This window comes from Suricata suricatta, chromosome 8 (genome assembly GCF_006229205.1).
Source record: "Suricata suricatta isolate VVHF042 chromosome 8, meerkat_22Aug2017_6uvM2_HiC, whole genome shotgun sequence".
Lineage (NCBI taxonomy): Eukaryota > Metazoa > Chordata > Mammalia > Carnivora > Herpestidae > Suricata > Suricata suricatta.
This window is the reverse complement of record NC_043707.1, coordinates 52,342,942-52,367,275: the sequence shown is the minus strand read 5'-3', so window position 1 is coordinate 52,367,275 and position 24,334 is coordinate 52,342,942. Positions and strand designations below refer to the sequence as shown.

The following is a 24,334-nucleotide window of genomic DNA, read 5'->3' as shown; positions in this document are numbered from 1 at the left end:
CTTTTTGTATACACTGTCAAAAAAGGTAGGTTAGGGGCGCCTGGGTGGTTCAGTCGGTTAAGCCTCCGACTTCGGCTCAGGTCAGATCTCACACTCATGGGTTCGAGCCCTGCTTCAGGCTCTGTGCTGACAGCTAGCTCAGAGCCTGGAGCCTGCTTCCGGTTCTGTGTCTCCTTCTCTCTCTGCCCCTCCCCCTCTCATGCTTTGTCTCTCTCTGTATCAAGAATAAATAAAACATTAAAAAAAAAAGGTAGGTTTACAAATCAGATTTGCAAACAACTGAAGTATATACAACTTGTCCTCTAGAAGTGCTCCAACTCAATGGGATTGAGTATACTATTTTCTAAGAAAGGTAACAGTCATGTTTTTAAATTTTTGTTTATTGTTTTGTTTTACTAAGCCTGTACAAATAAGACAATAAAAATTTTACATGAAATCTTACCTTTTTTTGTCAAATTTTTCCATACATTCTAGAGGCTGAATAAACTGAAGAACTTCATCCCACTGACCATCAAGGATTAGTTGCCTATATAAAGAAAAACCCAGGCGTGTTATCAAATTGAGGTTACACTAATTAAAAGCAGAATAAATGATAAGATAGCATTAAAACTTCAGTCTGAAGTCTTTAATGAGGTTAACATCTTACTTGGTTCCTCAAACACCATAATAAAATAAAATTTTCACAACTTATTTGAAACAACATATCCTATTATGAGAAGAATTTGTGAATCTGCAACCACTTCTCATTCTAATACATAAGTGAGATTTTTTTTTCACCTATATAAAAACATCGTGCTAAGTCTAAAAGTCCCTTTATTTTCCTATTCATCTTACAGTTTTAAAGCTCTTCTGTATTATTTAGGGGCCAGTGTATGGCTATGTTTCAAACTCACTAAATCAATGGTTCTTAATTGGGGGTGATTTTGTCCCCATCACATCTGACAATGTTTGGAGACATTTTGGTTGTCACAGTTTGGGGGTGCTACTGGCATCAACGGACTATAGGTCAGAGATGCTGCTAAACATCCTACAATGCACAGGAGAACTCCCACAGCCCCACACAACAAAGAATTATCTGGCTCAAAATGTTACTAGTGCTGAGGTTGAGAAACCCTGCTCTAAACTGTGATTTCTACGTCTTTGAGGCATATAACACTAAAATGTATACTCTGGGGCACCTGGGTGGCTCAGCTGGTTGAGTGTCCGACTTTGGCTCAGGTCATGATCTCGTGGTTCGTGGGTTTGAGCCCCGCATCGGGCTCTGTGCTGACAGCTAGCTCAGAGCCTGGGGCCTGTCTTTGAATTCTGTGTCTCCCTCTCTCTCTGACCTTCCCCTGCTCATGCTCTCTCTCAAAAATAAGTAAAACATTTAAAAAAATTTAATGTATACTCTGAGAATAAAAACAGCAAGGAATAAGATCAGGTTTCATCCTACTTTGGTGGTCTATAGGAATTTCCAAAAGTTATAAGGCATTCTTATTGCCATTCTTTTATGATAGCAATTTCTCTACTTCTGGATTTTTAGAACTATAAAATTGAAAAAGGGATAGGCAGGAGGATCTAAATCAGATTGCCAATTTTTAAGCCTGCAAATAAGGATTATTAATAAGAAGCAATCATAATATGTATCATAATCATTTTACAAAAAGGCATTTTAATATTTAAAAAGGGCAGAATTTCAAAGGTTAGGCCTTTAAGATGAATTCATTTAGTTTAATGAAAAACTTAGCTATTCTACAATTCTTTGCACTTCACCTCAGACCAGTAAAACTTCTTCAGAAATGCAGCAGGTTCTTGGAAGGGGATATTTGAGAGCCACTGCCAAATTCCAGGAGTAGCAATGCATGAAAGAAAGGGCCGAAAGAATACGGCCTCAGTATTGGTTCCTGATATCATTGACTAAGCTCCCCAGGGCTAAATGACACTCATATCACCAAATACAGGGAAGTTCAAGGAGTTTAAATAAACTCTTAATATACTGAAGCTTTTTTTTTTTTAAGTTCCTTTTTCGTGACTTAGGAATGCTTCATTTTTTAAGGCTTTCCAAGTCACAAAATGCCACATGTCCAAGAATCTGTACTCTTTGTCAAGGATATTCAAGTATCACATAAGCAGAGAGTACATTTCTTTCTGGAAATCTGGGTTTTTCTTCTTCCGTCTGATTCAAGTTAGGATATATTTAGCTTCCCATTTTGGCAAATATGTAAATTCCCTTTTGCTCTGCAATTCCAAGAATCTTGTTCTAAGGAAATAATCCAAAATACAGAAAAAGTCCTACGTATAAAAGATGTTCAACAGAACGTTTATTTAAGATAAATTGAAAATAATTTGTTTAAAATTGGGGAACAACTAGAAAATTAATTAACTTGAAATTTTTTAAGTATAAATTTGTAATAACACAGAGAATCCTTATGATGTTCATGGATAAAGAAGGATATATATATATAAGCTATACTTATAATAGAATGTAACAGGATTGCTGGGTTTTTTTAATATGCATAGAAATCATCAGCATGTAGTGAGTCTGGGTGATGGGTATTTTTCCCATTTCCTTTTCTATATTTTCTATAATAAATATGTTTAGATTCATTTGTATGGTCAAAAAGATGGTATTTAAGAAATATTTTCTGGGAAGTCTGGGTGGCTCAGTTGGTTGAGCATCTGACTTCAGCTCAAGTCATGATCTCGTGGTTCATGAGTTCAAGCCCCGTGTTGGGCTCTCTGATGACAGCTAGCTCAGAGCCTGGAGCCTGTCTTCAGATTCTGTGTCTCCCTCTCTCTCTGACACTCCCCTGCTCACACTCTCTTTCTCTCAAAAATAAATAAAATATTAAAAACTATATATTTTCTTTATCCTTCTGCAGTCTCTTTTTAATCAAGAATTTTTTATGACAATGCCACAACCACAATGAGGTTGTGACTCTAGTTTTTTTTTTAATGGACCTCTGGATCTTACTATTGAAAAGATTCTATAGAAGACATTACTTTGTAAACATTCTATTATAAAAACAAACATTATTTTTAAAAATTATATTTATATAGACTTTTTGCGATTATAAATATCTACCTGAAATACACAATTACTTCATTAATACTTAACACTTCTTTAAAAAAGCTACAAACCTCATAATACTAATGAAATCATACCTCAGAAAAAGCATATCATCTGAAAATAAGCCGTTTATGACTCCACTTTCCTTCTCAAGAGCCAACATACTAATGTGAAGTTTCTTTGAATTCAAGAAGTCTAAAATTAGCTTAATGATTTCAACCTCTTTTACATTCACTGTTTCTTCAGCCGTCATGTTGATAGCCTAAATATTAAACAGAACAAAAACAAAAATTAGTCCTATTGTTTTATTTCTAAGTGTTATTTATGTCTGGAAACTACACATAATATTCTTAGAAATATTCAGTATAGGTATTTAGAAATGAAATTAACTTAATATTTATCAAAACCAGTCATTCTTGAAGGTATAATAAAGGTTATGGCTGTAATTTTTTTAAGTCCTTATCCTTTGAGAGATACACACTGTAATAATACAGATTAAATGATATAAAGTCTGTGATTTGTTTCAAAATAATACAAGAGGGGATTGGAGGAAGTAAAGATGAAACAAGACTACTGACTACTGAAGTGAGATAATGGGTCAATGGAGGGAGATTCATTTATATCTGGTATGATCCGAGTATTTGTGTCCTCCCAAAATTAATCTGTTGAAATCCTAATAGCCATATGGAGAGTATTAGGAGGTGGAGCCTTTGAGAGGTGATTAGATCTTGAAGGCTCTGTCCTTCATGAGATTAGTGTCCTTCAAGAGGCCCCAGAAAGACAGCTCCTTGTAAGGAGGCACTGAGGAGCCAGCAGTCTGCAACCAGACAGAGTCCTCATCAGAACCTGACCATGCGAACATTCTGATCTTAGATTTCCAGCTTCCAAAGCTTTGAGCAATAAATTTCTGCTATTTATAAGCCACCCTGTCTATGGTATTCTGTTACAATAACCAAAATGGACTGAGACAATATTATTCTATCTATTCTTACACATTTTTTGAATTTGTCATAATAAAGAATATTTTAAAAGTAATTAATAACCATGTTTAGCTATATCCTAAATACCTTACTGTAGGCATACACTCATTCAATAAGCAGCTTTTTCTCTGTGATAGGCACTTAGGAGACACTGGCCTGGTCCTTAAGAAGCTAACAGTCTATAGCAACACAAAATATTATACCTTATACTTTGGAGTCAAACAAAGCAAGGCTGGTTAAAAAGTACAACTTTAAGTCATAGCAACCTAAACATGAAACAAAGATATTTCAACTCTCTACAATCTTTTCTAACTTTTACCTAAAAGTTCGCAGTGATACAATTGAGCACATAGTTATGAATTCATAAAGATTTAGAACTAGGAGGAATTCTGAAGAACATTTCACAGATGAGGCCACACAAGTTAAATGGCCTAAGCTGTTGCAATTTTCAAATGTTAAGGCTAAGAGCAGTACAAAAGACTACCATGCTAAGGGAACTAGCTGCAAAGACACATCATCACACATCATCAATGAAGCAGACTACTTGTAAGCACATCTTTCTCACAGGGCCAACTAACTTTAACCAAGCTCACAGAAACAATTTTAATTAATTAATTGATTCCATGTTAATAACATAACATGTATGCAAACATGTTCATTTTTCCAATTTATTATTTTGTCAATTTATTTTTTTATAATGAGAAGTGTAAATGTCTAGCAGACTAGAATGCCAATATCAGATGAGTAATAAATATTTAATGACATCAAATTAAGCTAATCTCCTACATCAAGCTAAATCTCCAACATCCATCACCACAATAAGGACACACCTGCCTCAAGAAACAAACAAATCACCAATCTCTCTCTCAAAAGAGCAGCTGCATGCATTGGGTTTCTCTTTGCTCTCCTCTGAGCTGATCATTCTCCTGTCCACAGACTTTGTCCAAAAAAGATATAGTAAAATTAATGTTATTTCCACTCACTAAATTTTAATTACATTTCAGAGGTGCCTGAGATTACTCCTAGAGCACAAGGATTAGTGGGTTTAGCATTCCCCAAATCTTCATATAATTTTTACTAGCAAAAGAATGGCTTTCCCTAATTTAAGTATCAGAAAAATAATTGCCCCCTCCATTTTTAAGCTTTTAGTGGGTACTTCATTTATATCACTATGTACCAACCATACAATTGAGTGCAGAATTGAGATGCAATTTTCTAATGTTGTTCAATATACCCAATGATACTGAACACTTTATAGGCCTCAATTTATTTTACACTCAGTCTAAATATAGAAGAACTCTGGAATTACTATGAATTTCACTTTATGGGGTGCCTGGGTGGCTCAGTCAGTTAAGCATTTGACTCTTGATTTCAGCTCAGGTCATGATCTCTCAACCTGAGAGATTGGAGCCCCACATTGGGCTCAACCTACTTGGGATTCTCTCTCTCCCTCTCTCTCTGGCCCTCCCCAACTTGTACACACACACACTTTCTCTCAAAATAAATAAACATTAAAGAAATAAAATAAATCATAATGACAAGTTCAATGCGACCATAATTTCTGATTAATAAAGCCTAAGAAATACATTCTTACAAATACATAGTTTTTACACTGACTTTACATTTAAATTTTGAATAGATATAAAAAATATATCCTAATTAACCTAGAATTGTTCAGGGTTTTAAAAGACAAGCTTTAATTCTATACTGTGAATTGCTAGTATAGATGTATAGTATTTTAACCACTCAACCCAGAATTTTAATTCTTATAAGAATTTATATGAATAGCATATAAAACATAGGCACATGCTTGATGATTATATCTTAGTTATTCTTTTCTAACCACTCTGTGTTACTTAAACATTTGTAGAAGCTCCTCAAATCCCAGCTATATAATTAAGAAATTAAATACATTATTATAAATATAACTTGTAAAGATAACACATAAAAACATACTTCAAAACATTCTTAATTTCCTTAAGCTATTAATCACTACAAAGCAGAATTTTTCCCTAATTCAGAAGAGTAGAATTCAATAATAAATGCTTCATGCCCCCTTCACACGGAGGATATAAAACAGTAAGAGTTAACTAGCTTAGAAATAACTAAAATTATCCTTTAAATGAGATGTGCAGTATGTAAGTGCTCAATAAAGCTTACTTGAATTAAGCTGCAAAAATCAATGAAAAGCTTCTTAAAAGGTGCAGAGATGATTTTGTTTGCAATTATTCTAAAAGCCATTCAAAAAGACAGAACTCTGGCCCTTTAATCTATTTAAGCCAAGGTCAGCTCTGACAACACTGTAGGTTAGACATGCCAGCGCATGGTGCATGTGAGCAATTACTCACCAGGCAGAATTTACATAGAGCCAACAATAAAGTGTATTCCACTAAAAATAGAAAACAAAATTTTAAAAAAATCCGAATGTTTCTGTATTTCCATAATAAATGACACACTTACCTATAAAAAAAATCACAGAAATGTCTCTATGGATTTTCTTTTAAAAAATAAGTTTTTACTTGGGGAGTGTAGGTGGCTCAGTCAGTTAAGTGTCCAACTCTTGGTTTTGGCTCAGGTAATGATCTCACGTTTTTTTCAGTTTGAGCCACACATCTTGCTCCATGCTACTGGTGCAGAGCTTGCTTTGGATTCTCTCTCTTTCTGTCCCTCCCTCACGTGCTCTCAAAATAAGTAAATAAGCTTAAAAAAAAAAAAAAAGAGAACTTTTTACTTATACCCCAATCCTGGACTAGATGAGAGAAATAAATGTTTTCTTTAATAATAAGTATATCTGGACACCAGAAGGAAGGTAGTATTTTTTTAAATGTTTTTTTATTTATTTTTGAGAGAGAGAGAGAGAGAGAGAGAGAGCGAGCGAGCGAGCCTGAACAGGGGAGGGTCAGATAGAGAGGGAGATACAGAATCTGAAGCAGGCTCCAGGCCCTGAACTAGCTGTCAGCACAGAGCCCAACGCGGGGCTCGAACCCATGAACCATGAGATCATGACCTGAGCGAAGTCAGACTCTCAACCGACTGAGCCACCCAGGCGCCCCTGAAGGTAGTATTTTAGTACTGAGATACAATTAATAGCTACAGAAACTAAATTCCAGATGCAGCCTATATACTCATACTGATTCCTATCTTAGTCAAACAAGATTAGAAGAATATATTAAAGGAAAAAAAATAAAATTATTTTTAGAATTCTAAAATAAAATGTTAACAAGAAAAAAAGAATGTCAACAGAAATATATTGACTTCTATGTATATTTCTATACATGGATATGGAAAAGGTTTTATGAAAAAAATATCATGATAGCTTTCTAATCAAATATAAATAGACAGGATTTAAATGTTCCTTTGCAATGAAGAACTTTTGAAATGTTCCTTTACTCACTTATAATACAGATTAGGAAGGAAGAAAAATGCACAAAGCTAAGAATGATTCACAAGTACAAGATTAAGGGAATCAAGGTACAGCCATTACAGATTTTATAGTCAAGAAAAGAATGCTTAAAAAAAGTTCCATTAATCTCCAACTCCATCCAACATAATAAAAACCACCCTCTTTAATCTTCCAAGTATTACAGAGTGCCCAACAATAAATTACAGTGTCTTAAGATTCCTGTTTACAGGCAAAAATGCAGGTAAGGAAAGAAGTACCATGAACTCTTTTCAATATTCTATTTATTTTTTGAAAGACAGAGACAGAGCACTAGTGGGAAAGAGGCAAAGAGAGAGAGATGGAGACACAGAATCTGAAGCAGGCTCTAGGCTCTGAACTCTTAGCACAGAGCCTTACGCGGGGCTTAAATCAAGGAACTGTGAGACTGTGACCTGAGCCGAAGCTGTATACTTAAGCGACAGAGCCACCCAGGCGCCCCACCATGAATCCTTTTAATAACAAACTGTAACATAAAACTACTGCACCTTTCCTTTAAAAAAATGGAGAAATAACTTTACTAGCTATCTTTTAACAAAATAGCATTCTAAAAACTTATGTTGGTGCCAGTTAACTGTAAATGTCTGGTCCTTCAGAATTATAAATGTGATGTTGCAAGTCACTTAATCTCTATGGACCTCAATTCTTCATACATAGAATAAGGGTTAGGGGCACTTGGTGGCTCAGTTAAGCATCCAACCTCAGCTCAGGTCATGAGTTGCTCATCTGGCTCCATGCTGCTTGGGATTCTCTCTTTCCCTCCCTCTCTCAAAATAAATAAGCTTTAAAAACAGGGGCGCCTGAATGGTTCTGCCGGTTGAGTGTCCAACTTTGGCTTGGATCATGATCTCATGGTTCGTGAGTTTAAGCCCTGGCATTGGGCTTGCTGCTTTCAGCACAGAGCCCACGTTGGATCTTCTGTCCTCCACCCCTCTCAAAAATAAAACACTAAATAATGTTTTAAAAATATAAAAAACATATTAAAAATAGAATAAGAGGGTTAGTTTGGGCAATTTCTATGATTTCCCCTTCAAGTTTTATAATATGCTTTAAGAGAGCACTCAAGCGAACGAGAGAGAGGAGGTAGAAGAGGGGCAGAAAGAGGAGAGAGAATCCCAAGCAGCCTGTCAACATAGAGCCCTATACAGGGATCTTGAACTGAGATCTTGACCTGAGTCGAAATCAAAGAGTTGGACACTTAACCAACTGAGCCACCCAAGTGCTCCTATGGCATAAGAATTTTAGATCAAAAAAACAAAATGTGTAGAGAATTTTTTTTACTCTTAAATAATACACTTTTTAGTTCACTTGCTTAGAACATGGTTTGGCAGATCTCTTTAAGATCTATCAGACCTTTAGAGCATCTGGGTGGCTTAGTAGGTTAAGTGTCTGGCTCTTGTTTTTGGCTCAGGTCATGACCTCCTAGTTTCATGATTTCAAGCCCTGTGTTGGGCTCGGTGCTGGCAGCATGGAGCCTGCTTGGGATTCTCTCTCTCCCTTGCTTTCTGCCCACTCCGCCCCCTGCACTGTCTCTGTGTCTTCCAAAATAAATAAACAAACTAAAAGAAAAAAAACCAAAAAACCTATCAGACCTTTGCTGTGTTCTCTGGTCTCAGACTGAACAGCTTCCAGTCAGAGAACTCACAGATGGTGTCACTGATCTCAAGAGAAACCTAGCAGGTAAGTATGGGCAGACCAAAGCAAGTCTATTCTTTAAAATAATTTAAAATGAGAATCCCACCTACTAGTGAGCAACAGTGCCACTGCTTGATTATACAATTATTAGACATTAGGCAGAGCTAAGAATTCCAGGTCTCCTGACTCCTAGCCAAAAGCCTTAGGTGTTAATCACACAAAGAATTAAAAGATTTTTAAACCATGTATTTCTTAAATCATCACAGCAGCTCATGGTGAAAATGCAAATGTTTATTTAGCATAGTTTCTTAACCATAGTTTCAACTTATAAAGATGTAAATAAGTAATGTAGAAAGTATATATATTTTTTTCTTGAAGTAGGCTCCACATCCAATATGGGGCTTGAACTCATAACTCTGGATCAAGACTCACATGCTCCATCAACTCAGCCACCCAAGTATCCCTAGAAAGTTTATAATCTTAATATTTGTAATAAAAATTAACTCTAAGCACAAATTAATGCTGTATCAACCAAGGTCAAAGTAAAATATTCATATAAATTTATATCATATTGTTTATTTTATTTGTGTTTTTACCTTATTTATTTATGGTAAAAATGATGTTTTATCTAAGAACACAGTTTCACCTTTTATTATATAATGAGACCCTCAGTCACACCTAAAGCCAAGGTACAGAAGTGTGCTTTGTAAAATAGATGAAAAATGTCCTTCATGGGGTGCCTGGGTGTCAATCGGTTAAGCAGCCAACTTTGGTTCAGGTCATGATCTCACGGTCTGTAGGTTCGAGCCCCGTGTCGGGCTCTGTGCTGACAGCTCAGAGCCTGGAGCCTGCTTCAGACTCTGTGTCTTCCTCTCTCTCTGCCCCTCCCCTGTTCACAGTCTCTCAAAAGTAAATAAATGTTAAAAAAAATTTTTCTTAATAAAAAATAAAAAAATAAAGCACAGGTCGTGATGGTGGGGTCATGGGATCCAGCCCTTCACTGGGCTCACACTGGGCACAGACTCTGCTTGAAATTCTCTCTCCTTCTGCCCCTCTCCCCAACTTGAGCTCACTCTCTCTCTCTAAAAAAAATAAAGCCCTTCATGTTGTTTTACTCCCACACATACTTTTATTTTTTTCAAAGGGAAAAACAACTTAAAGTACTCGTGTATATTTCAAAAATTGAACTACAGAAAAAAATGGGTTTTTTTTAAGTCAGTAGGTCAACATACAGAAACATACAAGGAAATGTACTGAACCAAGAGTGACAAAAGCTTGAAAATGTACTGAAAAAGGCAAAATTATACAAGCATTAACTACTGAATTAAGTTCATCAGAATATATACTATATAATTACCTATTAAAGTTTTCCATCCTCAGATTTTCTACTTCCTTAGCTTTTATATACTCATTACAGAATAGAGTTGGAAGGGACATTAGTCCACTCACCTATAGCTCAGAAAATCCAAAACTTACCTCTAACAGACGGTTTGCCAACCTCTACATAAATGCCTCCAACGACAGAAAATTTTTATACCCCCTTACAAGGAACTTATAGAAGGCAGTCTCTAAGATGGTCACCAAATAGCCTACTAGTGTTTACAACCTTTTGTAGTCACTGGCTCTTGAATGTGGGCTGGATTTAGTGACTCACTTCTACCCAAGAACACAGCAAAAGTGTTGGGATGTCACTTCCAAGGTTTGTAAGAAGACAATAGTGTGAGTCCTCAGTGCAGGCATGCGCCTTCCCTCTCAGACTGCTCACTCTGGACAAAGCCAGTTGCCATATGCCATGAGGCAACCTTGTGGAAAGATCCAAGTGGCAAAGAACTGAGGGAAGCCTCCACTCGACTGCCAGCAAGGAATGGAAGCCTTCAGTCCAACAGCCTATAGGAACAGAGACCCAAGTCACTGAGCTTGGAAGGAGATCATCCCTGATTTGTGTCTACAGATGACACCAAAGCCTCTGTGGCAGCTTGACTGAACCTCCAGAGAGATCTTAAATCAGAGGCACCCAGCAGGTCTGTGCTCAGATTCCTGACCCTCAGACAGTGAGATAAATGTTTCTTGTTTTAAGCGACTATGTTTTGGAAAAGGTAATTTATTACACAACAATAGATAATAATCCTTTCATTTTTTTCACAAGTATAAAAATTTTGCTTTTCTAATACTGAAATGAAATCTACTTTCTTGTGACTTTCATCTAGTTATTCACATCTTCAGAGTCAGCATGTCATAAGTTTATTATGTTTAAAACTTTCACACATGTGAATCTGATCAATAATCACGTCTATTTTCCTATATGCTTCAACTATTCTTCACAAAACTTACAGACCCCTACCATTCTAATCATTCTCCTCCAAACATGTGTTAATCAACCTCTTAAAGCATCCAAAATAGAATACTCCAGGTATAGTATTTCAATGTATACACCGAAATGAACACTTCCCATGATGTGCACAATATAATAAACACACCCAAACACTTAAAGGTGCTTTACATTATCATCTATTCATCAATTCTGTTTGCACACTTCCCAAATTTAATTTCTAAAGCTTCTCTTGAAGTTGGAAAGAAAACCAATCCGATTCAATTTCCAGCTTTCAAAAAAACATTTTAGGGGTGCCTGGGTGGCTCAGTCGGTTAAGCATCCGGCTTCGGCTCAGGTCAGATCTCACGGTTCGTGGGTTCGAGCCCCGTGTCGGGCTCTGTGCTGACAGCTAGCTCAGAGCCTGGAGCCTGTTTCGGATTTTGTGTCTCCCTCTCTCTCTGACCCTCCCCTGCTCCAGCTGTCTCTCTCTGTCTCTCAAAAATAAAAAAAAAAAAAATTTTTTTTAATTTTTTAAAAAGGTTAAACCAAAAATGGACATTAAAGCTCTAATTTTTGTTCAGTTCTGTAAAGTTTTCTCAAAAATTTTATTACAAGATTCTATTTTCTTTTCCAATACAAAACAAAAGTCACAAACATGATACATAGCCATAGAAATCTATTCATTTTATAGAATTCATTATTTAAATCAATGTATCAAATAGTATAAAATGTTTATGTTCTTTTTTCATGTAGTACTGTTTCTCTGTAAAATAGGGTGTTGACTTGTAAAACAAGATAAAGGTCCAGGCAGAGTGGCAAGCATGTAAATTGTGCTTAAAAAATGTTTCTCCCTTTCAGAGTTCATATCCATGGTAAAACCAGTATGACAAAAAGGCTACTAAAAACATGCTATGGGAGAGTTACTGCACTGTGGATAAAGTTCCAGACTCTTGATTTTGGCTCGGTCATGATCTGTGGTTCTTGAGATGGAACCCACATCAGGCTCTGTACCGACAGCATAGAGCCCCTGCTTGGGATTCTCTTTCCTTCTCTCTCTCTCTCTCTCTCTCTCTCTCTCTCTCTCTCTCTCTGTCCCCCTCCCCTGCTTACACATGTACACACTCTCTTACCCTCTCTTTCAAAATAAATAAACATTAAAAAAAAATCTCTTTATGGCTCCCCCTTTACTCCTCTCTGCCACTCAAATGCTCTCTTCTCACTCTCTAAAAAATAATTAAAATAAAACAAAACAAAATATTGGGACGTTTGATCAGATCAAGTATGTTCAAGATGCCACAGGAAGAGACTCTTAACAATGATACTTGTTTGAGGTATTTGTTTAAAACTATTTGAGTATCAGGGCACATGGGAGGCTCAGTAGGTTGTGTCCAACTTTGGCTAAGCTCAGGATCTAGAGCCTGCTTCGGATCCCCTATCCCCCCTCTCTCCCCCTCCCCTGCTCTCTCTCTCTCTCTCAAAAATGAACAAACATTAAAATAATAATAATAACAAAAATATTTGAGTACTTGTACTAGTACCATGCTATATCCCAGAGATATAATGACTAAGTTACTACAGTGAAGAAGATAAAACATGAAAATAAAGTTTATAAGGAAGTGTGTGGTGTTTTGTAAGGATAGATTCTTCACCCAAACAGAAACAAATTAAAAACAAACAAACAAAAAAACAAAAAACACAAGAAAAATCAGTTGAAATATATAAGCTTTTGCTATTCAATGTAATGGTCTCAAAATTATATGGAATAAAAAAGTATCTTTAGACATGCACCAGCATTGGATTTGGAATTTGAAGACCTGGATTCAAGTCTTCTATATAAAAGTAATATGCATAAAACATAAAGAGAACCATAAAATAATTACAAATGAAATGCCATGGAAGTCCAGAGGAGTAATGGGGTTTCCTGCTATGAATGGGTTTGAAGGACTGTTAATATTCTAATATGCAGAGACAGGAAAGGAAAAGGTACTAACATTTATTGTACATTCATACTCCTATATAGTATTTATGAATGGGACAAGAGGGTCTATATGACTAAAATCCTTTGACCTTTCCACTACAACATTTTGACATTTAGAGGGTAGAAAAACACAAGGGGATAATCAGAATAATGAGCCTAATGTCAAAGTTTTAGAAATTGAAATTCAACTTATTGCCTATGCTAAGTAGTGATTAATTAGCTGAGTGAGTCTAGGGCAATACTTCTTAAATTTTTTCCTGTAAGGGCAGGAAAAAACTGAACACAATCCCCCAGGGCCCTGAAGCATGAAATTTCTTTGAAGTCTCTGAATTTTACCTTAGAAATTAGTGTGATTATATTCTTCATGTCATCATTTTGTATCTTGATATAAAAACAATATTTTTTCCCCAAGTTTTCAGGTGAAACTGATGACTACTCCTTAAGTGAGTGCCATGTTATGTGACCACAGATTTATCTCTTGGCACATCTCTTGCAGCTTATCTCTAACAGTACAAATACTCCTATCTGAAAAGCATAGATGAAAGGGGATAAACTATTTCTTCATTCTTCAAGAACCAATAAACCACAGAGGATTACTTAATACCAAATGATACTCAACGTCAGGGTATCCATAGTCTTATTTTCTAAACATGAGAAAATCTCTGAAAGCAGGAAAGCAATGCTGGCACACATATAGGAAAGAAACACCTTTTTTCCATGTCACCATGGTAATAAAGAGCCTCCATCAAAGAGTAAGGATGCACTTTAATGGTTCCTGTGAGCCCTGTAAGGCCATCATAAGAAATAAGGTCCTGGGCCTCAAAATACTAAATAGATCAGGGCACTTGAGTGGCTCAGTAGGGTAAGCAGCCAACTTCAGCCCAGGTCATAATCTCACAGCTTGTGAGTTTGAGCTGTGCTTCGGGCTCTGTGCTGACAGCTCAGAGCCTGGAGCTTGCTTCAGGTTCTGTGTCTCCTTCTCTCTCTCTCTCTCTCTCTCTGCCCTTCCCCTACTCGTGCTGTCTCTCTGACTTTCAAAAATGAATAAATGTTAAAAAAATTAAAAAAAACTAAATAGATCACGCAAACTATTCTAATGATCCTTGCCAATGCTCTACTCTATTAAGAGGTAATCAACAGACGCCTTAATTTTTTCCCAAAGTGCTTTCAGATAGATTATTTTGTTCAACTTAAGAGCCCATTCCAGACAAACAACAGTAGGTATTATGCCCATTTTACAGATCTAGATATTAGACTCCATATTAGGTTAAGTAGCTCTTCCAAGATTGTAATCAATAGCTAAATGAAACTTAAATCCAGGCAATCTGATTTCCAGCTTACTGATTTGCTAAGGAAAACTACATCTTTTCATAGTTATTTTGAAGTGTTTCTCAAACTACAGTACATATCAACCATATCCCATGCTGTCTTTTCAGTAACTGATAAACTCAATTTCACAAACAGAAACAGAGTCTGAACACAATTATGTAACTAGGAACTCAGAAGAATACCCGTTCTCTTATGATATATTCCTAATACCGGCTTAAAAAAAAAAAAGAGAAGGAAAAGAATTAGGAAGTAGGAAGGAGAGAAAAACATGTTGAAATCCCTTCACAAAAAATTACATATTTATAATGGCATATAAGTTCCAGTGTTTTGTGGTGCTTGGGTTTTTTTCTTTTTTTTTTTAACCAGGCAATATACAGCTAATGGTCTAATTTCTTGTCTTTTCCCTCACTGTATAATAATTTTTCTTTTCTGTGTAGAAGCAATCTACCCCCTAAAACCCAAGGTAAAATTGTTCATTACATCTTCTTCCTAAATGAGACCCCTAGAATATGCCACATAAAGGAAAATGGGCTCTTAGGCGTTTCTCCTCTCTAGTAAAATTTCAATGCAACTCATGCCTACACTGGAGACAAAAAAAAAATTTCTACTTGGATTTACTGTGAGCAAAAGATTCATAGCATATTTAGCCTACATGCTAAATTCTGTGCCATTAACTTCTTGAAGCATTCTATTAAGTCTACAACAAAGGGAGGCAAATAAGTGTTAGATCACAACCTATGAATCTGGGTGGAACAAAGACTTCTCCTTTCATTACGCAGAGAACCAAGTTGCCAAAAACGCTCCGCTCAGATACCGTGCGTGGTTACTGACTACACGTCTGGGTATAGAGAAGGAAAAAATCAAATGCTGTTCAAATGCCGCCCCAGTTCATCCAGCCCCTTTTGCCCGAGGCCTCGCCCCAGAGCTGGAGCCCCGATCCTTCTCCCCAATACAAGGAACCGGCTGAACCCTAGAGTTCTACAGCCTCCCGCCTCTTCTACGCCGGCGCTCCTCAACCCTAGCAAAGCCGGGTTCCAAACCCAGCGGGCACCCCTCTCCCCGCCCTCCGCCCAGACCCCCAAAGTCTGCCTCTATAGAACCACTGACGTAAGAAAGGCCAAAGCCGGCCCCGCGGAGCTGCCCCACGCCGCCGCTCGGCTCGCAGCCCCGCAGCTTCCTCCCCTCCTCCCGGCCAAGGCGTGCCCAGACCGGGACGCGAGCGCGCCCCTCAGTTCTCGCCAGGGCTCGGCCGCGGGGCGAGGAAGGAAGAATCGGCGCAGCCAACTCCCCTCCCGCCTCCCGGCAGCGGCGAGGTGGGCACAGATCCTGCGCTCGCTCCCCGCTCCGGGGCCCACGGTAACAGGGCGAGGGGCGTCGCTCTACCCCAAAGCCGGGCTGGCAGAGAGGGGAAGGTGTGGTCCAGGAGAGACGGCCTCCAAATAGGGGCCCGCAGTTCCCAGGTCCTCATCCGGCGGCACCAGGGCCTCACCCACGACCCCAATCCCCACCCAGGAGGCACCGAAGCCTACCCGAGACCCTTCTCCCGGGCCGCAAACGCCACCCTTGCGGCCAAGGGCCGCCTGGGTCGGAGCCCGGTCAGGTGGTGACAGGTGGCGACCGGTGACCATGGCAACCCGAGGTACGACGCGGCCGATCCCGCCTCCGCCTCCCGGAGTCACTCACCTAAGGGTTCTGGGACGAGTCCAGAGAAGCGGCTGAGGAGAAAGCGGCTGTGAGGCCGGCGAATGGGGCACCGACGCGGCCGGCTCCGGGCTGGGGCTGCAGCGCGAGGGCGGAGGTCTATGTCTGGGTTTGGCGTCGGTCCTCGCTCCTGCCGCCCGCGAGTCAATCCATCAGATCGCCAGTCAGTCCTTCCTCGCGTCTGCCCCTCCCGGAGGACCGCTCGGCTCAGCCTCTGGCAGACTGCGGTTGTCAAGCGGCGCTGGAGCCGAGCTCCAGCCCCGAGCGGCAGCCAATCATCGCGCTTCTCCGAGGCGCCTCAGGACCCCGCCGAGGGGCGGCCAGTCAGGTGCCTGAGCCGAAGGGAGAGTCGGCTGGGCGGGCCCAAGCCTGGAGAGGTGGGGACCCGCCCAGAGGGACCGGCTCGGGCCTGCCCTCCAAGGACCTGGTGGACTCAGGAAGAGCTGGCCTGGCGATTGGGTGAGAGACCAGCGGCCGGGACGCAGACGGGTCGCTGACCTGTGATCCCGCGTCCCGAAATAGCATGGAGGGGCTGTCGCCTCGGAATCGCGAAGTCCTCTGCGTGTTAGAATCGCCTCTATAAATATTCCTTCCCAACAATTTATTACTGAAGGCCAATGAGATAAATCTAGGCTTCCCTTCTCTCTGCTCTTCCTGGCCCCATTTTCTTCCTGAAAACTCCAGCTGCTTATTTGCCCCATTCTTGATTTCTCCTTTTTTGATGCTGATATGCCTTGGAGCATTTTCCACTTTTTTATTCACTACCCTTTTTATTAGTTGTAAGCCCCTTGACAACGAACCTCACTTTCCCACCCCACCGGTGCAGTAGATTCCACAAATATATAGGATGCTTAACCCAGCTGAATGGAGTATCCGGTATACAACCATGTAGAAAGAGCCAAGAATAAAGTGATACAAACCTGTAAGAACCTCGCCTTCATAAAGACCAAATGCCACGAATGCGCTGGGCCTCCACTGAGGGAAAGGACATAAGAGGGAGTGGTAATAATAAACACCAAAAACATTTCTGAACAGTAAGATCTTAATCCAATTCAAGATAAAAGAAGCGATCATGTGAAGGAAAGGTTCTAAGAAAAGTATTTACAAATTCAGTAAAAACAGTTTATGCAAAACTATTACCAAGTTCTGATTAACTCCTGGAAGAGAGTTGTTGTCATTAAGAAACCCTCTCGGTGATAAGTGACAGGTAAATAAATATAAACACAAATTAATGTTACCCAGGGTCTTGATATTAAAAAGACAAAAGACAAAATTTTTTTACAGAATATTTAAATTCAAAAAATGGGTAGAGAGGCACCTGGATGGCTCAGTCAGTTAAGCACATCTGGCTTTGGCTCAGGTCAAGATATCACGGTTTGTGGGAGGAGCCCTGCATCCAGTTCTGTGCTGACAGCTAGCTCAGAGCCTGAGGCCTATCTTCGGATTCTGTATCTCCCTCTCTCTCTGACCCTTCCCTGGTCGAGCTGTCTCTGTCTCTCAAAAATAAATAAAAAACATTTAAAATTTTTTTAAAAAGTGGGCAGATATAATACCCTGGAAATGCCAGTATAGTTTTTGCCAGTATACTTTATCTGAGAATCTGCCTCTTGATCTTGAAACTCAAACAATACCAGTTGCAGGAACCAAGCACTATTCAAATTTTCCACTCAATCTGATGTGGTTTAAAGTGTTGGGGTTTGGAGCCAATGGCCAAGAAAGAATTCTTGGAACGTCTTCAGTGCAAAGAAGTGGCTTTATTAAAGCACGAAGACAGGACCTTTGGGCAGAAATAGCTGCCCTTCGGTTGTGAGGAATGACTGGTTATATAAGATTTTTTCTATCCTATGAGGGGGCGGGGAGGATGGTGTCAGGGTCCTAGGAAATTCAATCTATAGGTTTCCAGAAGTTTGGCTCTTGTTAGGATTGTTTTTTTCTTGTAAATCGTTAAGACAATTGCAAATTGGGGCACCTAGGTAGTGGTTAAGCATCTTAATCTTAGTTGAGTCAGTTAAGACTCTTTATTTTGGCTCAGGTCATGATCTCACGGGTTCATGAGATAAAGTCCCTCATTGGCTCAGCACTGAGCATTTGGATTTTCTATCTCCCACTCGGCTTCTGCCCCTCCCCTGCTTGTGCTCTCTGTCTCTCCCTCAAAATAAACAAACTTAAAAAAAAAAAAAACCATTGCAAACCATGGAGGCTCACGTCCTGCATGACTGTGATCTATATCAGTTAACCCCTCTTTTTTCCCTTTCCTTTGTTCTTGGGCAACCAGGAGTGCTTGAGGAATGTCACACATAAGCCTACCTGGAGCGGGGGAGGGGTGGCTGTTATCTTGTGCTTTGCCCTCAGTTTGCCTTTGTTTCCCACATCATTTCTACAGTTATTAATCAGGAAGCCTGACAAACATTTGACCACCTAATAGAGGCAGAGTGCTACACAAAAGGAAGAACCTGATCTGGTACTAGATTGGCTTAGGCATTCATAAAATAAAGTCCTTTGTTTATGCTCTCATTTAAGCCTCACAATCTCCCTCAAGATGCCTGTTAACTATTCCCATTTCAGAGGTTAAAGGAATAATTTGCCCAAGGACAAACAGCTGATCTGTAGGGGAGCCAAGATTTCAACCATTATGATTCTTAGACCTTTCTTTTTGCACTCTACTTTAGTATATCAACTGGATATTGTAGCATGGAAAAAAAAAAACGGACTTACCCTGAAAAGGTAAGAGGGAATAAGAGGTCTTATTCATGTTTATATCCCCCATATCCTTTGGCAGTGTTAGGTGCATCTAAATTTTCAGTAAGAAGTCCTCAGAATTGTTAGAAGCAAATGCATAACCATATTTCCAGAAAAAGAAGGTGGGAGAAAGGGAGGGATCAAACACTGAAATATAAGACAGCTGGCACATCTTATCACTTGTTCAGTGATAAATGCATCGACTGTACATTCATTTCCTAACGTGACATCAAGTTTTACACTACAACCTTAATAGCTGTTAGCCTAAAGTATCATCTTTCCTTCTATACTCAGCCACACTGGTTAAGATTAGATCTTCTTGTCTTTCACTCTAGTTGCTGCAAAGCAGCGAATTGTTCGGAAAGGACAAAGCTTTCTTAGTTGAAGGACTGTCCTTAGATTCTGAGGTACTGCCTCCATCATTCACCAAATATTTATCTAGTGCCTACTCTGGAACTGGAACTGGAACTAGGTTAGGCATCGTTTGAAAATGCAAGTTCTAACTTGACGGAATGATTCATGGTGCCTTGTGACTTAAATGCCTATAGGCTAAGGTGTACCCCTTTTAATAAAATTCTCAAGTCTCATTTCTAAAAAGAGAAATAGAAGTTTTTGGTTTTCCCCAAATAGTGGAAAGGAATCTGAGCACAAGCCTAAAATAGGAAATCTTGCCTCAAAGTGTTCAGGGGAAGTTCAGCAGGGATATGAGCACTTGTTTTAAAAGCTCCACTCTCGTTATTAGAACACACACACAAATACACACACCAAAGAGCTGTGTGATTTACAGCCAGCAGTGCCCTGGCTCTGGGAGAACAAACAACATATTACCAGCTGCTTCTCTTTCAAATAGGTTCAAGGATTAGGTAGGTAGAATACCTGGGTCTACCAAGTGCTCCTATCCAGACCCCTAAACAAAAGCTAGCAATCACAATACATTCTTGTTTCAACATAAAAGAGATGTGCTTTTTTATGTTAAATATCTGGATGTTCTACTGAAAACAAAAATAAAAAATTTTGTATATTCTGTTTTGGGGAAAAAAAACATTTACTCTATTTTAATGAAACAATTGGCATACTTCAGAAACCAAAAAAGGCGGGGGAGGAGCACTTGGGTGGCTCAGTTGGGTAAGCATCTGACTTCAGCTTAGGTCTTGATCCCATGATTCCTGGGTTTGAGCCCCACTTCAGGCTGTGTGCTGACAGTTCAGAGCCTGGAGCCTGCTTCAGATTCTGTGTCTCCCTCTCTGTTTGCCCCTTTACCCTACTTGTGCGCTCGCTCTCTCTCTCTCTCTCTCTCAAAAATAAATAAACATTAAAAAAAGTGGGGAGGAAACTATAGGTTAAAAATATTAATAATATATAAAGCACATTATGCATCATACTTTTGGATGGGTATTTTAGGACAAGGTTACTAACTTCCTAGTAATAATCTTGAGACTATTTAATAGAACTTGCTAGAAAGATCAAAGAAAGAGAGATTGACCAAAATGAGTCTAGGTAGATGTCTTATTGTAAGTCATGTGCCCCCAAAATTCTTTTAAAAATCCTATTTCAGAAAAATTAAGTACCATATTAGCATTTCTTTTAGGGTTTGGCCAATAACTAAATTGGCTCTTTGCGACTAACTTTTGAGTTATTTATCTCAAATAGCCACACAGAGCACCTGGGTGGCTCAGTTGGTTGAATGTCTGACTCTTTTTTTTTAATTTTTTAAATTTGTTTTTGAGAGAGCATGAGTAGGGGAGGGTCAGAGAGAAGGAGATACAGAATCTGAAGCAGGCTCCAGGCTCTGAGCTAGCCGTCCAACACAGAGCCCGACGCGGGGCTCGAACCCACAAACCATGAGATCATGACCTGAGCCGAAGCCGGATGCTTAACCCGACTGAGCCACCCAGGCACCCCTGACTCTTTATAAATGTTTATTTATTTTTGAAAGAGAGAGAGAGAAACAGTGTGTGAGCAGGGGAGGGGCAGAGAGAGAGGGAGACACAGAATCTGAAGCAGGCTCCAGGCTCTGGGCTGTCAGCACAAAGCCCCATATAGGGCTCAGGCTCACAAACTGTGAGATCATGACCTGAGCCAAAGTCAGACCTCAACTAACTGAGCCACCCAGGTGCCCCTGAGTGTCTGACTCTTGATTTTGGCTCAGGTCATGATCCCAGGGTCATGAGACTGGACCCCGAGTCAGGCTCCACACTGAGTGTGGACCCTAGTTAAGATTCTCTCTTTGTCTCTCTCTCTCTCTCTCACACCTTTATCCCTCTCCCTGGCTCATGCTCTCCCTCTCTCTCTCAAAAGTAAATAAATAAATAAATAAATAAATAAATAAATAAATAAATAAATAAAGATAGCCACACAAAGGCAAATGACAAAATGCTTTATGTTTCATTAATTATTCTTCCTATCCTAAAAGAATACACCCAAGTTTACCAGGGTTTCTGTGTAAGTATAATATAGTGAGTATATGCATAGAAGTCTCAGTGCTACAAATTACACATGAATTGGGATTTTGTACAAAAGGTCAAACTGAAACTCTTACCAGTCTTCAGGTAACATATAAGAAATTTGTTCCTTACTTTATTTCGATAGCTTTAGAATTCCATCATAAAATACCATACAGCAAAATAGTATCTGTGCTATGCCTCAAATAAAATATAGATGCTTAATAAATACTTGCAGATATATCAAAATGTTTTGTGTGATCCTATCCCATGATGTTGAAGGATTTTTTTTACCTCAATACCTGGGATTTGTTCTTGCTGTTTCGAAGAATGAAGAGGTGGACACAAAATAAAACAAGCAGCAGGCAAAAGTTTATTACAATAGAGTGCCTGGGTGGCTCAGTTGGTTAGGCTCAGGGCATGATCTTACAGTTTGTGAGTTTGAGCCCCACACTGGGCTCTATGCTGGCAGCTCAGACCTTGGAGTCTGCTTCGGATTCTTTGTCTCATTCTCTCTCTGCCCCACCCCCGCTTGTGCTCTCTGTTTCTCTGTGCTCTCTCTGTCTTTTTTTTTTACATTTATTTATTTTTGAGAGACAGAGAGAGACACAGCCACAGCGTGAACAGGGGAGGGGCAGAGAGAGAAAGAGACACAGTCTGAAGCAGGCTCCCGGCTCTGAGCTAGCAGTCAGCACAGAGCCCGACACAGGGCTCAAACCCACTACCCATGAGATCATGACCTGAGCCAGAGTCGGACACTCAAACAACTGAGACACCCATGTGCCCTCAAATTGAACACTCTTAAAAAATTAAAAAAAAAACAAACACTTATTAAAGATTAGAAAAGAAGACTAGTCTTTGCAGAGAAGAGACATTTTGAAAGTGAATTTCTGCAACAATAGGCAAGCGTCTTTATAAGGTTCAGGTCTGCCCTCCCTTCCCTTCTCCCTGTTCCTTCTCAGGTTCTACCCTCACTGTCTGGATAACTCTAGGTCCTAGGTTGTCCATTCCCGATTGGCCCAACTCCATTCTGTGAGGAGTCAGACTTCAGTCAGACTGTCCCTAATATAACATAAGTTTTATGGTTTACTTTCTATTAGTTAGGTATTTTAATAGTCAAATTCCTGAGGGGGACTTGAGAGGGAGTAGATAGTGTCCGTTATGTTCTTAAAAGGAACCTTACACCTGAGGGGGTTTGCTGTGGTCAAATGTTCTCAGCATTGTTCCAAAATACTGTGTTTTTTCTTCAGGTCCTAATCTTTCCTTTTCTGCCTATTTTATTCTAGCATTTCCCCATCATAATATAACAATCTAGCTCATGTAGTCATTTACCAGGATCCAGGAAAAGCAGCAACGTGTAACAACACATTTAACACTTTGCTCACTGGTCATCCACCTCTCAGTCTCTGTGCTAAGAAGCTAAGCATGGGGGAGGGGGGCGGGAAGGGGTGCCTGGTGGCTCAGTCAGTTAAGTGTCTGACTTCAACTCAGATCATGATCTCAACGTGTGTGAGTTTGAACCCTTCGCTGGACTCTGGGCTAACAGCTCAGAGCCTGGAGCCTGCTTTGGATTCTGTGTCTCCCTCTCTCTCTGCCCCTCCCCCTTCTCAAAAATAAACAAACATTTAAAAAAGAAGAAGAAGGTAAGCATAGGGCCCTCTGAAAAATCAGGCCTAGAGAATTGGGAATGTTCTGTGATATAGGCAGAGTTCTTAAAAAGCTCTTGATTTTCAGGCATAATGCTCAGTGTTGTGAGCTCTTGGGAGCAACTACGATGCTTCCCTGAAGATACTGGAAGTAAAATTCCCCTCTTTGAATTACCTCTACATTTGAATGAATTAGAGTAGAAATACACAAAGTCACCCGAAAGCCACAAACAGACAATGCTTGGATGACTATTGTCACCGGAAATGAAAATCCAAGCCAAGTTTCCAGTGTCAATAACAAAGGAATCTTAAAGGATGCTCCTCCGGAAACACACCCAGTGCGTTGCTTTGGGCCCATTCTTCCTGTTTCTGTATTAATTTTATCCTCTTACCTGGTGCTCTAGGCAATGCATTCATCTAATACCCCTCATTCTAATTCACCTTCATATTTATGTTTTGATTTCCCACATTGTCTGCCTAGGGAAGGGGAAAATTTGCTGGTCAAACCTCTGCAAATTTCATCTATATCTGTAAATTGGCATCCGTGTTATACATTGATATTACTAGCTTGTTTTCTGTGAGTCCACCCTGAGAGGTGGATGTACTTTCCATCTGCTAATGAAATCAGTTTCCAAGCCTGCAGTGATGCAAACCAAACTCTGGACCACGTATTCAGCCAAGTAATGCAACCTCCAGAAGCCTCTTGGGAAGGGGCCAACAGACTCCAGATGCCACCTCTCTCCACTGATGTGAGGCCAAGTGAGCTATTGTCTCCACTTAAAAATTTCAACACTTAGTATTAATATTACAGCTCTTACTTCAGAAAATCAGTTTATACAGGAAAGCCCATTTCAAGTGAATCATAAGTTATATTAAGTGTTCTGCTTGAACATCAAATAAACATGCTTGTTAAAAAAAAAGTATAATTTTTTTAAAAAACAGATCCTCATTTAAACAAGTATGGGGTGGGGGAAGAGCTATTAGAGATGAACAGAAATTTAGACTTTACCCAAAGCAATCAACAGGCAACCAAATGTCATGGGGGACACCTTGTTTAGATTCTATTGCATGTGGTATCTGGCT

The 24,334-nt window shown here is 39.5% G+C and overlaps 1 protein-coding gene across 4 annotated transcripts in view; it reads right to left on the bottom strand.

The window, feature by feature from the left end:
* The window catches only part of WDR47 (WD repeat domain 47), a 61,075-nt gene extending 44,364 nt beyond the window's left edge, over positions 1-16,711 (bottom strand). For 2 of the 4 annotated variants that reach the window (XM_029949119.1, XM_029949120.1), the window contains exons 1-3: positions 16,408-16,711; positions 3,148-3,314; positions 443-526 (exon numbers count right to left, since the gene is read on the bottom strand). In XM_029949119.1, coding sequence (XP_029804979.1) covers positions 443-526; positions 3,148-3,305 — 242 coding nt within the window. In that variant the 5' untranslated portion in view covers positions 3,306-3,314; positions 16,408-16,711. The remainder of the gene's footprint in view (positions 1-442; positions 527-3,147; positions 3,315-16,407) is intronic. The other 2 variants (XM_029949121.1, XM_029949122.1) reach the window with 1 other exon arrangement.
* Positions 16,712-24,334: the final 7,623 nt, after the last annotated feature.